The sequence below is a fragment of the Talpa europaea genome, assembly GCF_964194135.1.
Source record: "Talpa europaea genome assembly, chromosome: 11".
Classification (NCBI taxonomy): Eukaryota; Metazoa; Chordata; class Mammalia; order Eulipotyphla; family Talpidae; genus Talpa; species Talpa europaea.
In genome coordinates, this window is record NC_140078.1 from 27,684,158 (window position 1) to 27,699,289 (window position 15,132).

Here is a 15,132-nt window from a genome sequence, read left to right on the forward strand (position 1 = left end):
AATTATTAACTTTCATGAGGCAACTTTTGCATAAATATAAATCATATCATTCAAGAGAAGAATTCTTTATGTAATAAAAAATAAGTCATAGCTTGTTATTCCAGGTTTTTCATGATGTATCCTAGACGTTAAGAATTTTTTTTTCTCATTTTATTAATAGCCTGGAAGCCATTAGCAAGAAATTCCTCTTGCACCAAGAAAAGTTCCTTGAGTGGGAAGCAGTCCTTTTCATATTTCACATTTCCCACAGTGTTCTGAATTTAGCTTCATATTTAATGTCCACTTACAAAAAATGTACATGTTCATTGTACAAAAAAATTAGGATCCAAATATACACAAGGAAAGTAAAAATTATCCCGAACTCCCAACCCATAGAAAACCTCTGTTCATGATCTCGTTTATTCCCCTCCATAACACAGACTCGGGAGCTGTCAGTGTGTATTTATTTTAACTCAGATCCAATCTTTTGTGAATCATGGGTTTGTGCCAATTTTTCTTTGGATTTTTTTTTTTGTTTTTCATAAACTTCTTATTATATAGAAAGGCTTATATCATGAAGAAAGTAACTCAGTGAGTTTAGCCTTTACCTCTCAGCTGTATGTCGTTGCTGTGTGGCAGGTGTCTATGCCCTTAAATGTGTGTTGTCCATAACGATTTCTGCCTTTAATGATCTCTCTTTAATGCTTTTCCAAATTGGATATTTACTTACATTTTCTCCTGGTATTTTTTTTTAAGATTTATTTTTATTTATTTTATTTATTTATACAATCACTGGGTACAGTCAGAAGCGCAGGAGGGTGAGAGAATTCACCAGAGCCAGAGCGGGGAGCAGAGCAGGCAGAAGGACCAAAGTACACTGCTGAGGGGAGCAGCGGGCAGCAGGAGAAGTCTGCGCGCCATGTGGGACCCTCCTCTGGAGGCCAGGCTGCAGCCCGGGATCGAACCGGCACTGCAGAGGCTGCGGGCGGCTTCGCAATCCAGCGCTCAACTGCTGCACCCCAGGGGAGGCCCTCTCCTGGTATTTTTATGGAATTTATTTGCGTTCGTGGTGTGAGGTAGTTCTTACTCTGCATATTACTAGTATTGTACTAATTATGGTTTTTAGGTTCCAGGGATAAGCATGCTCAGTCTGCCTCTACTAACAAGGCCTCACTAGCAGGGTTCACCTGACAAGAAGGCATCTCCAGGAACTAGCCTCTTCTTTTGCCCCCTCAGCAGCATGACTTCCGTGATCTCCTCTTTCCTGCTGACTCCCTAGGCTGACTGCCCTCCCCTTTAGCAATTAGATGTCACCAGTGCTCAGGGTCAGAGCATGGTCAACAGAGAGTTAAGGACGAGAGATCTATAATCCCCCTTTGCCAACCATTTATCTGCTAGATTGCATTAGGAAAAACACAGTAGGGAATAAAATAAGTAGAAAAGGGGTCAGACTTGAAAAGACCTGGTTTTGACCATGGCCTCTCCCTTCACCCTCTCAATGACGTTGGAGAGGTCATTTGGTTTCTCAGCATATCCATCCCCTAACTTGTTAAGCAGAGGTAACAGTGAGGCCTGAAGTACAAGCTGAGTTTTCTTAAGGGCCAAGGGAGATAATGGATACACAAATGTCTTATAACTCTGAAGTGTTTATGCAATACTAATAATTATCATCTTCATTTCTATTCTTCCCTGAAGAGGAGTTAATTTAAATGCTATTAACACCAGATTAACAGATTGCTATACATCTTACCCTTCTTGCTAGAAATGAGAAAAATATATGGTAATATCCATCCCCACATATTATTTTGCTAAAAGAATATGTTTTCTTTTTGTTTGTCTCTATTTTCCAACCCAGCTTCATTTTATAGCTATAAAAACTAAAGTACAAAAAAGATAGTGATAAACTCCCATGTAACTAATAAGTCAATGATAGAAAAAGGATTACAGTAAGAAGAACCTGTGACCTTCAGTGGGAACTCTGTTAGCCAACATTCAGAAGAGGAGGAAGAAAGCTAGAGACCACCTAGCTAAATGCCTGTCACTTCTCTGGGATGCTTCAAAGTGGGAAGACAGCAGACTTCTCAGGCCTGAATCCCTAAAAGTACACACAGTCATCAGAACACCCACAGCAACAGCAAAGGCAGAGTTCAGTGTGCAAGCATATGCTGTTTGGAAAGTTCATTAGCAAACAGATGATTTAGAACTCACTACTCATTTTCCCAAGGAAACTATGTCATGAATGGGGTGATGTTCCCAGTCCAGTTCACAGACGCTATTACTATCATGAGATCGGAGTCTCGGAAAGAAAAGATCTTGCTCTCTCTGTTCAAGGAAAATAGCAAGAGCTATTCCTTCTGCATTCTCGGGCAAAGGGCCAGCTCTGAGCAGAATTTTGAAAGAAGACAGTCATCTGTGAAGTCTCCTCTCTGGCTCTTTAGCGCCTTTCCCACCCACTGGCCAGCCCTGCAACCTTCATGGCCAGACTACGTAACACCCACCTTTGTCCTCTCCCATCCTGTCCAGGCCCAAGTTCAGCCATGGAGGTGATAGGGGGCACATACATCATCCTGAATGAAGGGCTGCCAACATTCCTACAAGTATTGGCAGTTTTACCCACAGGGGTCTATAGAGGGAGGTATTTCTGAACAAGGAGATTCCTCCAATGTGGGCTAGCTCTGACTGACATCATTTCCATTGAATTTTTTTTTTTTAAGATTTATTTATTTATTTGTTTGTTTGTTTATTTATTTATTTGTTTATTTATTTATTTATACAAGCACTGGGTACAGTCAGAAGCGCGGGAGGGTGAGAGAATTCACCAGAGCCAGAGCGGGGAGTAGAGCAGGCAGAAGGACCGAAGCACACTGCTGAGGGGAGCAGCGGGCGGCAGGAGAGGTCTGCGTGCCATGTGGGACCCTCCTCCAGTGGCAGGGGAGCAGCCGGGGATCGAACTGGTGCCGCAGAGGCCGCGGGCAGCTTCGCAACCCAGCGCTCAACCGCTGCGCCACCGGGGAGGCCCTCCATTGAATACTTTTCACAGATATTTCCCTTCTACTTTCAAACTGGATGTTATTAACCAGTGATTCATCAGTTCCCTAATTTAAAAAAGTATATTTTATATATTTATAAATTTATATATATATTTATATTTTTCTATGTTTATATATATATTTCTATCTTTCTGGTCAAAATTAAAATATCTTTAATTCAATTCTCAGAGTTGTCAACAAGCCTTCTCCTCCCCTCCACCCACCACGTTCAGCAATACTGGTTCCCAAACTTACAAATTCTTTAAAGCACCCAAATTTCATTACAATTTTTTAAAGATTTATTTATTTATGCATACAAGAGCTGGGGTACAGGCCAGAGATGCAGGGAGTGAGAGGATCCACAAGCGACAGAGTGGAGACCAGAACAGGCACACTGACTGAAATACACTGTTGAGGGGAGCAGCAGGAGTGACAGGAGAGATCTGCTGTGCCATGTGGATTTCTCCATGGCCGGCTAGGGATTAAACTCATGCTGCAGAGGCTGTGGACTAATTCATAGTGCGGTGCTTAACCCCTTGTGCCACCAGTTTGGCCCTCTTTACAATTTTATGGTAATAAAGACTCAACTGATTGGACCAAAGGTTGTTCAGGATAGATTTTTAGATTCTCTTAGTTGAATGTTAACTAGAAAATCCCTTTGAAATGTGTACTTCCTGCAATATAACTTCCTTGATTTTTTTCATTGATTTCATTTTTTTGGCAACAATTTATTGGTCCTTCCCCAGATGCACACAGGGTGGTTTCATAGTCATCAATTCAGAAGGGAAGAAAAAAAACTCACTGCTACTAACTCAAGCTGCAGCAGCATCGCAAAGCTGTGCTCCATGGTCCCTTCAAGACCTGTCCTTTTATGGGAAAACAGATAAACAGAGTGCTCAGACAACGGACCAGAGCCATCAGACCTGAATGGAGCCAAAGACTTAACCTCACAGCGCACTGAACTTCAGTTTCCTCATCTCTGAAATGGGGAAGATCATGGTCACCTGATGGGCATCCCAATAGGGTCAGTCACAGCTGCTAGTCCTTATGCCAAGCTTTGCCTGTGCTGTTTCAGTACAGATGTCCCCCTTCACTATCCTGGGAGAAGGGGACTTCAGTGCACAGTGGAATTCGCGAGATACCACTTTCCTTTTCATTTTGCTATTTTTTAATTCAGTTACTTTGAGTCTATACTGATATTTCTATCATGGCTCTTTCCTACTCTAGCCCATCTGTTTTTGCTCTTTTCACTTCCCTATCTTATTATCAAGTAATTTAAGAAAATATTAGAAATAAAATTTTGAAAGGAGAGACCTCTTCCTCATTCAAAGACAGGTGGCTGCTATGTGACTGTGTAGCAATATAGTCTAACACTGCAGTCATTCTGCCATCTCATGTTCTATTTGGGCTGCTTTTCTAGAAGTTTCATAACATGTCACTTTTCAGAATGCTGGCGCTCCTGAAAATCAGCATACATCACACTGAAGTATTCGAATGACTTTTCTTTTTGCCTTCTTTATAAACTCAAAAATTTAATGTAGTTCCAATTTTATACTTTAATTTTATTTGCCCACCTCAAATAAGCTGATAATATATCACGTTTATTCTGCTTTTATTGTTTGCAAAGGCTTTATTGTTTGAAGAGGGCTGTCACATACAATAACTTATTCAGTGCAACAAACCTGAGAAGAGATTATATCAGTCTTGAACTTTTTAGTTTTCAAGGACAGGAAGGCCAACTTAAAATGGCTTACCAGAAAAGGAAGGTTTTTTGGCTTATGTGCCTGAAAAGTCCAGACTTCAGGTATGGCTTATTGATCAGAGGCACAAAGAACATCATCAAGCTTGTTTCTCAACATCTTTTGTCTCTGCCTTCCACTCTCTCGACTGTATTCTTTAGCCCATGTGGGCTGGTCCAGGCAACTCCAGGTCCATGGGAAAAAAGAGCAGGCAACTCCAGGTCCATGGGAAAAAAGAGCAGACCTCTTCCCAGACCTGTGATTCATGCACTTCTGTGAGGTTCATGAATCCAGTGCTCTGAGAGGCCTGCAGTGGATCACAGTTTCTTTCTGGAGTGAAGTTTAGGGACAAGCCCTCCTGAAATGCGTGGGATTGCATGGGAACTGGGAACCTGATTCCCAAGAAGAAAATCTGAGTGTTATTTCCAGGATATTATTATCGTCCCTTTTCAATAGGTAAGGAGACTGATTTTCAGAGATGCGAGGCGGCTTATTCAGATCTCACAGTGAGGCCGTGACTGAGGGAGCCAGACCCACAGACTTTTCAACTCCCGTCCTGCACTCTTACTACAACTCCATCTTTGACCATGATGGCAAATGATCCACTGGACAGAGTGGATAGAGCACTGCCTGGTGGGCAGGCCTTCTCGTCTCAGTTCTGCCCTGATGAAATATATCATCTTAGACACTTCGTCTCTTGAGTCTCATTTTTCTTAAATTGGGATGATGCTTGTCTAGTTAATACTCAGTGAGACTCAGAGAAGGCATGAGCTCTTCAGAAATGCAGGGCACCCCTCCCTTCTGGCAAACACCATATAGTTTATGTAGGCATCAGGTTTTCTTTTAGAAAAATGTCAAGAAAATGAATTTGACACTTTCCAGTCTCCAAAGCATGCTTCATACACATCACTGCATCTAAAATTCTCAAACAATCCTGAAAAGTAGATGTAAAACCCACCCCCTGGGAGCTGAGAAACTGGTTCTCAGACAAGCATCTAAGAAGTTCTGGACCTTGGCGTGCAGCCCTTCGCCTCTGTGCTCCTCCTCTTATCCCACACGCCTTAATGTGATTTGATCATGTCTGGATATATCATTCTCAGCAAATGTGATCATGAAGAATTTAGAAACAGTAACATTTTGAATGGGAATCTAAGACTATTCTAATATTCTACTATCAATTACTTGTAAATCTTCTGGTTGGATGATTCATTACTTTTAATGGGGAAGAAATAAAAGGGAAGAAACTCATGTACCTAATCATGAAAAATAGATCCAACTTTCAAAAGATAAAAGACTGAGAGTACCATATTCCTACATTAAGTACTACCATGAGAACAAATTTTAAGAGCATTAGAGACTCTCTCTTTCTGTCTCTCTGTCTCTGTCTCTCTGTCTCTGTCTCTCTCAGGTTCTCTCTCTCTCATTCTCTCTCTCCCCTCCTTTATTTGCCCTCGTATCGGGCAGCGTGGTCTAAACCCTGGGAACAAAAATTTGGTAGGCCAGTGCCCCACATACCCTTTCAACCATGACAGAGGGGTGCTGTGGACAGGCAGTGTGATGGGGGTGAGCTGTGATTTGGGTACAACCACAGGCCTCTTGGAGTGAATATCAACCTGACATCAAGGCCCCAACAATCTGTCCTGAATTCCAGCTTGAACAATGTGGTATCTCCAGCTATGTACTGAAGAGAGATTTTCCCAACAGAGGCCAAGTTGGCCAGCTGTATATTGTCCTTCTTGCTCTTTGTCCATTTTGAGTTAGGTCCTTGCCAACAGCATCCATCCCTGGGTTGTGAATAACTATATTACCCACCTCATCAAGCTATCTTAAGAGCAACATTGATGAGGGCCTCCCCGGTGGTGCAGCAGTTGAGCGCTGGGTTGCGAAGCTGCCCGCAGCCTCTGCAGCGCCAGTTAAATCCCCGGCTGCCGGGCGAGGGTCCCACATGGCGCGCAGACCTCTCCTGCCGCCCGCTGCTCCCCTCAACAGTGTACTTCGTCAATCTGCCTGTTCTGCTCTCCGCTCTGGCTCTGGTGAATTCTCTCACCCTCCTGCACTTCTGACTGTACCTAGTGCTTGTATAAATAAATAAATAAAATCTTAAAAAAAAAAAAAAAGGCAACATTGAGGAGTACATGCAATGCTTCTGAAACAGTGCCTGACACCCAGCTAGAGCTTGGCACATGGTAGCTGCTCGCAGCCTTCCAAATATGCTAGTTTAAAAGGCATTGTTGACTTACTCTCTATTAACTTAAGGTAGATCCTCTTATGCATCTACCACCTATTGTCTCTGCTCCCCCTTACTGAAAAACACTTCAAACATATCATCTAGACCTGTGCTGGTCAATACTATAGCTGCTGGCCACATTGGACTATTGAGCATTTAAAATGTGGGGAGTGGGCCTCCCCGGTGGCGCAGCGGTTGAGCGCTGGGTTGCGAAGCTACCCGCGGCCTCTGCGGCGCCGGTTCGATCCCCGGCTGCTCCCCGGCCACCGGAGGAGGGTCCCACATGGCGCGCAGACCTCTCCTGCCGCCCGCTGCTCCCCTCAGCAGTGTACTTCGGTCCTTCTGCCTGCTCTGCTCCCCGCTCTGGCTCTGGTGAATTCTCTCACCCTCCCGTGCTTCTGACTGTACCCAGTGCATGTATAAACAAAAACAAACAAACAAATAAATAAATAAATGAATAAAATACTTGCCTCTTTAAAATAAAATAAAATAAAATAAAATGTGGGGAGTTAGAAATGATGTGCTGTTGGTATAAAATACATACCAGATTTCTAATACGTAATATAAAAAACAAACTATCTTAATATGTTTATACCAATTAGCTATAACAGTAACATTTTATATATTAGGTTTATATATATTAAAACTTCATCAGTTTACTTTTAAATTTGTAATGGCTGTGCAGACAATTTAAAGCTACACATTATATTTCTACTGGAGAGTTCTGGTTTCTACATGGCTTCACTTCTTTCTTGAACCCATCCCAGGTATTCCTGGGTCCCAAAACTTCACCCAAAACAGCTTTTGTAAAGTCATCTAATGATCCCTTTTCAATCTTAACAGCTTAGTAACACTCAACATAGTTGTCACTTCCACTAAAACATTCTTCTCTTGTCTCTAGCTACGTTGTTATATTGATTTTTATTCTGTCCTTAATGATGGTCCCTCAGAATCTACTTTCCTGGATCCTCCTCATTTTATTGACTACTTTTTCTTATTCAAACTCACTCCCACTAATGCCTTTATATATCATCTCTGTGTACTTCCTAGCTTTGGGGCTGCAGCCCAAACTTCTCTCCTCCTGGAACATCTATCTGAATTGCCTTTCCAACATCTCAAGTTATTCAGGAGGACACATAAAGTTTAAATCACTAAAATTGATTTCTTGGTTCCACTTCCCCAAACCTGTCCCTCTCTCGGTACTTCCTGTATTGGTAAAGGGTAACTTCCTTCATCCAGCTATTTAAACCACAAATCTTGGGGTCACGCTTGATTTTTCTCTTCCTCACACCTGCCATGTCCAATCTAGCTGTACATTTTATTGGGTGTCCCATCGTTATATTTCCAATCGAATGACTTCTAGCCACCACTCTTCCTCCTCCAAGAGCCATTTGAGTAGACTGTTGCAGTAGCCTTATTACTAACCCCCCACCCTCCCCACCCACTTCCACTTTGTCCCTATACCTCACCCAACATGACCCTTTCAAAAATTCAAGTCATGTTTGTTCTTGGGGGAAAGGCACGTCTTTTTAGAATGAAAGGTGCCATTCTTTTTTTTTTTTTTTAAAGATTTATTTATTTATGCATACAAGAGCTAGGGTGTAGGCCAGAGGTGGGGGGGGGGAGCAGGTGAGAGGATTCACCAGAGACAGTGGGGAGCAGAATAGGTGGGTTGACTGAAATACACTTCTGAGGGGAGCAGCAGATTAGGCAAGGGAGGTCTGCTGCGCCATGTGGCTTACCTGACTGGCTGGGGATTGAAGTCATGCTGCAGTAGTTGCAGATTGCTTCACAGTGCTGACACTTAACCCCCTGTGCCACAGGGAGGCCCCGAAAGGTGCCATTGTTATAAAAGCCATACTCAACTTGCCCTACTCCCACCAACACCATATGCACACACCTCTCTTACCTGCTTCCTCACTTCTTCACCTGCTTTGATTTCTTGTTCTTTATGTCTTCCAGGTATGCTCTGTCCTCAGAGACTTGGTGTTCATGTTTTCCTACCTGAAATGTTCTTCCTATCTATTCACATAGCTCATACTCTCCTCACTCTCAAGGTAGAGCACACCTTACGATCTACCACAGCCTTTCCTGACCACCACGTTGAAAACTGTCCTCATGACCCTTTAGAGGTATATCTCTCATAATATCATCACCACCTGGCACATTATACATTTTATTGTATCTTGTCTTCCCCACTAGGATAGAAGCTCCATGAGAACAAGTACATTTTCTGTGCATCCGCATCCTTTTCCCTAAGGGTGCCGAATACCCAGTCCAGTCTTGCCTGATTGGATGATTCTGCCAGACTCTGCTCAATTATCAGTGAATTTCATCCCTCTTTGGGGCAAAAGTTTATCAGCTCTGCTGAGTAACAGAATCACTGGGGAGCCTAAAATCCACATGACCTGGCCCCACCCCCTAGAGATCCAAATGAGGAAGATTCTGGGAGAGAATCCATAACATTTTTGAAGAAGCGCCCCACATGATTTTGATGTGGGCTAACCAAATCACACCTTGCCAAACTTTGCCTCAGTGTACCAGTTTTTATCTGTTTATCTGTGGCTCTGGTTTTTTGAGTGTTGTTTTATATATATATCAGCAGTTCTTGACTCACCTGGGAACCTAAATATAGATCTCCTAGCCCCATTTCAGCCTTGTGAATCAGAGCCTCCAGGGATGGGTCCTGGAAATTTTTTTTGAAAACTCCCTCATTACCTCTGATATAGTCAGTCTTCTCACTAGCCCTTGGCAGCCCAGCTATGTTTTACAAACTCCTTGAGGAGATTGTAAACTCAAGAGCAGGTTTGTGTTTTTTTTTTTTTCCCATGTCTTTTTTAGGTCAACTTCTCTCCCCACTCCTCATCCATACAACAGTATTCTGTTCAAATTTAGTTCTCAGAAGTCACTGTGGAGTGAACTCCTTGATTTAACCACAGTTTCAACCTGCCTTTGTAACTTGAACATCAACCAGTATTGCTAACTACATTTCATTCTAGCCTGTTCTCTGATTAGAGGCAGGAAGAGTGTCTTAGTTGCACAGCTCATTCTCATGGGAACTCTCACTGTAGTCCTTTCTACCCAGGCATTTAAAATGTGTTTCTCAGATAAGAACAGACCATACTGAAGTGATGTTACCCATTACCACATTCACCTGCTTAACCTTCTCCTTGGACCTGTACTGGAGCACATGTACTTTGGGTATCATGGCCTTTGCCATTAAGCCCCTGGTCTCCTGAGCATCCCCAGAGATAGAGACAAGCCTTGACCCCTTGCTTTGGGAGTCTGGGCTGCTTAAGTGACTGAGGAGGGGATTTCCCTAGATGAGTCTTCTTCAGGGGCCAGTAGCTTTTCCCTACTTCTGTTTGGTTTTGCCTTGAACTATATATAGGCACTCTATACAGAAGGAAATTTTCAATACTAAAATCCTCAAAATATTACCAAAAATAAATGGGGGTAGGGGATAGGTCAGGTAACCAGGGAACGATAATATATAGAGTTTTATTCTTTGGCCCGACTCAGAACTAACTTCCATGTTGTGAAGAGTCACGGCCAAAATCCCAAAGAGACCCTCTTTGTTAACCTGTATCTTGAATACTAGACGCCCCACATGAGGTACTTACTCTGATTTTTGAGTAGTCAGCTGGCAGCCTCTTTGATTATGTTGGTTTGTCTCAATTTGTGGAAGATGTCAGGGTCATTACTCAGGACAGAACTGGAAGAGGATTAGTGTGGTCCAGGTAAACAGGGTGCACTTGCTACTTTCTCAGCATACACTATCTGCACCTTAGAGTTTTGCCTCTGGATAAGCCACAGATTGCATTTGATGCCAGATGTGAAACACCATTAGTAATCAGGATGATTCCCTTGGGAAATCCTGTTCCCAGGTGATAGCTGCTTCCTCTGGAATACTTGTTAGGGGTGGTGAGGGGGCTCTGGAAGCTGAGATTTAGCTACAAAGGAGAGTGAGTTGACCCTAGAAAAGTCAGAATGAGAGATCTCTAATGAGATCTGACAGTTCAAGGGCTGAAGAAGGATTCTAATCTTTTTTTTTCTCCTGCCCACCCAGTCTTCATACAAATGTAAATATGCCTCCTTCAACAAATTGCCAAATGTGGTTTTAATTTGTAAGCAGTAGGCCCCGCCTTGCCTTTTTCTTTTTTCTTTTTTCTTTTCTTTTCTTTTTTTAAGACTAAGTCACAGGTTTTGCACTTCTTGAACTGGACATTTCCCTCTGTCACTCTGTCACTTTTTCTGTTATCCTTTTTCTTCTAAGGACATTTGGCCCCCATTGTTTGTTGTCAGAGGAATTTGGGATGAGAGTCAATTGTTCTGTTTCTTAAAGAAGTTTTTGAAGTTCCCATAGGAAATAAATAGTGGTCTTTAAACTAAGTTTAAAAAATAAATAAAGGCCGTGTTTGAATCTAATATGAGATTTGAAGAGAGTGTCACTATCGCGGTATCATACTTTATGTGGTCTACGCAGTATCCATTGTTGTTATTTATGACCCTGTCTGCCTTCCATTGTGGACTTCTTCCAGCCTTGGGGAATTTACATCATTCCTAATAGCAAAAGGCTTTCTGGTTCCCACAGAGTTGTTCAAAGCCTGACTCATGCTCCTTATGTTAATTGTTCAGCTCTGAAAATACAGCACTTACAGGGTGTGGTTGTAAGGGGAAAATCTACTGTACTTATAGGGCATGTTTAGAAGTGTTTCACACATAAATCTCAATCTCTCTCCTTCTCTGTGTGTGTCTGTCCATTTAGCTTTTAAACTAGAGTTTTTTGTTTTGGGTTTTTTTTTGGTCAACTAGTAAATCCTGTGGGGTTAAAAAGAGACACATCAAAATGCAGTATAAGCCAATAAAACCTATAACATTCCATAAAACTGTGTTGGGTTATAACTGGAAAAGACTTTGAGTGACTTTGGTTCAGGGCTGAAACCATGGTAGGGTTGATGGCTGGCACTCAAGTCTGGAGGGCAACGATTGGATAAAGCCCATAACATTGTGGTGCACCCAGGCCTCTTGTGATGGCTGCCCCCTGCCAGGCTCTGGAGCTGCTGTTGTTAATTCCAGTGTAAGTCTAACTAGTAAACTGAAGATTAACCAAAACTGTTCCTTGTGGTGGCAACATGCTACTTTGGAATCTGATGTAAAAGGGCACTAGGTTTCCAGAAAATAAAAGAAGTTAACACCTCTTCTGGAGGACTTATTGCTAAAAAAAGGGTACAATTTCAAAAGTATGAAATGTATCAATGTTGGCAAAACTTGGGAGGTTGTTATGTTTTGTAATTACTTCCTTACAAAGCTTCCATGGGAACGTGCAAGTATAGATAGTCTGTGAATTTTATTAAATGACTGTGGTACTTAGAGCTTAAGGGGTGGAGTGGGGGAAAATCCTGGTTTTTTTGATAGCCAAGAATCACAACTTCTATTTTTCAGACTACCTGTATTAACAGACTTACCTCTCCATAGAGCTTGAGTATTGCAAAGACCATATATTGTATTTTTTTAATAGGAAAAAAATGGGGAATTCCTAGGCTAATCAAGGTACCGATCGTGGTGCCAACAGGTCTTTCTGGAAGATGCCTAGCACAGTGATTCTGGGCCTTGTCACCATTTGGACCACAGACATATCAGATATTGGCCACGAGTTCTCAGATTATAAAGGAAAGGATGGTGATTCCAAACTGTCTTATTTGTTTGTGGCACATTTTAATATATGAGAGGTGTGAGCTAGGAGTCCCAAAGAAGTGACACTTCACAAAAACTAGGTTAAAAACATTAAAATAGCCGAACACCAGACAATTCCATATATCTTCACAAAAATAAATCTGTTCATTGGGACATTTGGAGTATAACTGTTTTTTCTCATGTTCAGCTAATAGATTTCTGTTTGAACCTTTGTTATCTTTTGGAATAGACGGAAAGAGCTCTCCATGGAGCGTCTGAGTATTTTGCTGAGTATGCAGAGAGTTCACTTCCTCCCTGTGCAAAGCTCAAGAGAAATGCTCTGAGAGAAATGTAGGTCCAGTGTATTTCCTTTTTACTCATTTTTCACTGCTGAATTATATGGATACACAAAATAAAGTGTAGAATCACAAACCCCCTCTGGCACTGACCCTACCCTAAGTCACATACTTGCTCTTCCAGCTCCCTGACTCTTTCTCTAACTTTCTGGACAATGAGGATGGAGACCTTGCTTCACAGGTGTGTTGCAAGGAGTAATTAATTACAAGTCCTTTGAAGATGAAAAGCACCTGTTGGTGGTGTGTTTCATACAACTTTCGGAGTGACTACAAACAGATCTAAAAAGTACATTCCTTTCCTAAGATGCTTGTTCTGACCCTAATAATAATTATGATAATCCTCATGCCCCTGATAACAACACTAACAACATGACTACATATTTGATTCCAGACTAAAGATTAACCAAAATAAATACTTTTCAGTATTTGGAATTTAGTGGTTTAAGAAAGTTCTTGCTCTTCACAAGCTTGCAAATATATGCAGAAGTCAAAGTCTTTCATCTCTAAAAAGTCTCTCTGCCCTGCCCCTCAAAGTGGATTTTACAATGTGAAGCTTGCGTTGCCTGTTGTGTGTGCTGTAGAAAAGGTGTGTGTGTGTATCTCAAAGGAAATGCTCTGAAAGGAAGGTAAGATATGTGTGTATATGTGTATGTGTGTGTAGATAGATATTTTATAAATTTTTCCAGGAAAGTGTTGGGGGGGGATAGAATAGTGCAAGCCTCCGTTTTCAGGTATAGGAAATGCAGTAAGAACAATTTGGAGTGTGTACGTACACACATGCATACGTCTATGCACATATACTTTTCTCTGCCATTATTTGCTGCTTTTCTTTCATGCTATCTGGAATTTTTTCTAGTCCATATCAAATTATATTAACTGAATCCTATTTCCAGATGGTTGATCAAAAGGCCTGACACCAGCTAAATGGTGATTATATCTGAGTAATACCTTGAAATGGCCTGAGAGAAACTTCAGATTATTCTTTACTTACAAATATAAGCACGTTCTTATACACATACGTGCACATACACACTGCCTGTGCTTTGGAAATATTTGCGCATCCACGTCTGGGAACAGTTCTGCATATCAAATACAGACCCTTAACATCTGAAATGAATATCTATTTCCCTTGGTTAAAATATGAACTCCATCATAGCTCCATCAGTAACCCAGTGATCAATAAACAAAGTGTATCCTCATGTTTCCCAACGTATTGGAAAATTGCTCGATCCAATTTGCACTTAAATATACACTTAGGAATTTTTCTGGAATTGCCAGAGAGATGAGGAGAAAGGGAAATAGTGCATGTCCCTTTTTCAGGTATAGGAAGTGTGGTAAGGGGGATTTGGAGAAAACCATGCCTTTACATTTTTACAAAACAACAACAAAATATCTTATCCTTTTTTAGTGTGAAAAGAACTGAAACCAAAAAAACGGCGCTGTGAACAAACCATGGAGCAGCAGGGACATTGTGGGAAATCTGGTGACTCAGTGATTACAGAGATAGCAAGGAAGGGGGATGCCAGTCAGGCTTCATCCAGACCCAGTCGGAGTCCACAGGACAAGGGAAGGATTACATAAAGGCAGCTGAGAGCCACTGGGGGCTTCCTGTTCAAAAGCTGGAAAATGTTCATCAAACCCAGCCAGAAGACACTTGCAGCCAGCAAAAACCTCATCCTGGGGAGCGGTTAGAGACAGGGCTTCGAAGTGGGAGCCCTGTCTGTAGCTGTGAGTCAGCATCACCGGGTCCAAAACAAAGTCCACGAGGGGCCAAAACACAACAGAAATGCAGGAACTGCAGCTCTGCGGAAGACATCGACCTCCACAAGAGAGTTTCTCTTGGAAATGATCAATCAGTCCCGAGAGAAATAATAGTGGAAAAAAGCACAACTGTCAGGGTTTTGCCAACTTTAGAGCTGTCAGTTCCGGGGTTACTTTTGAAACAAGATTTGGCAAAAACCACGTCTAATGAGGAGTTGCATGTTTTGGAAAATCTCTCCTCCAGACATCTTATGAAAAGTAAGCCAGGGCAGGCACAACAAACTGGCTCAGCCACAAACATGGAAAGATTATGTACACTCAGGGCAGCCCAACCAGAAAAGAAGAAGTATGAAAGAGACCACTAG

The 15,132-nt window shown here is 42.0% G+C and overlaps 1 protein-coding gene across 1 annotated transcript in view; it reads left to right on the forward strand.

The window, feature by feature from the left end:
- The window catches only part of SLX4IP (SLX4 interacting protein), a gene marked incomplete at both ends in the record, with an annotated part of 157,692 nt that extends 142,560 nt beyond the window's left edge, over positions 1-15,132 (forward strand). Inside the window, 5 exon segments of the mRNA XM_084247716.1 lie at positions 12,901-13,001; positions 14,415-14,433; positions 14,436-14,481; positions 14,484-14,549; positions 14,552-15,132. Coding sequence (XP_084103842.1) covers positions 12,901-13,001; positions 14,415-14,433; positions 14,436-14,481; positions 14,484-14,549; positions 14,552-15,132 — 813 coding nt within the window.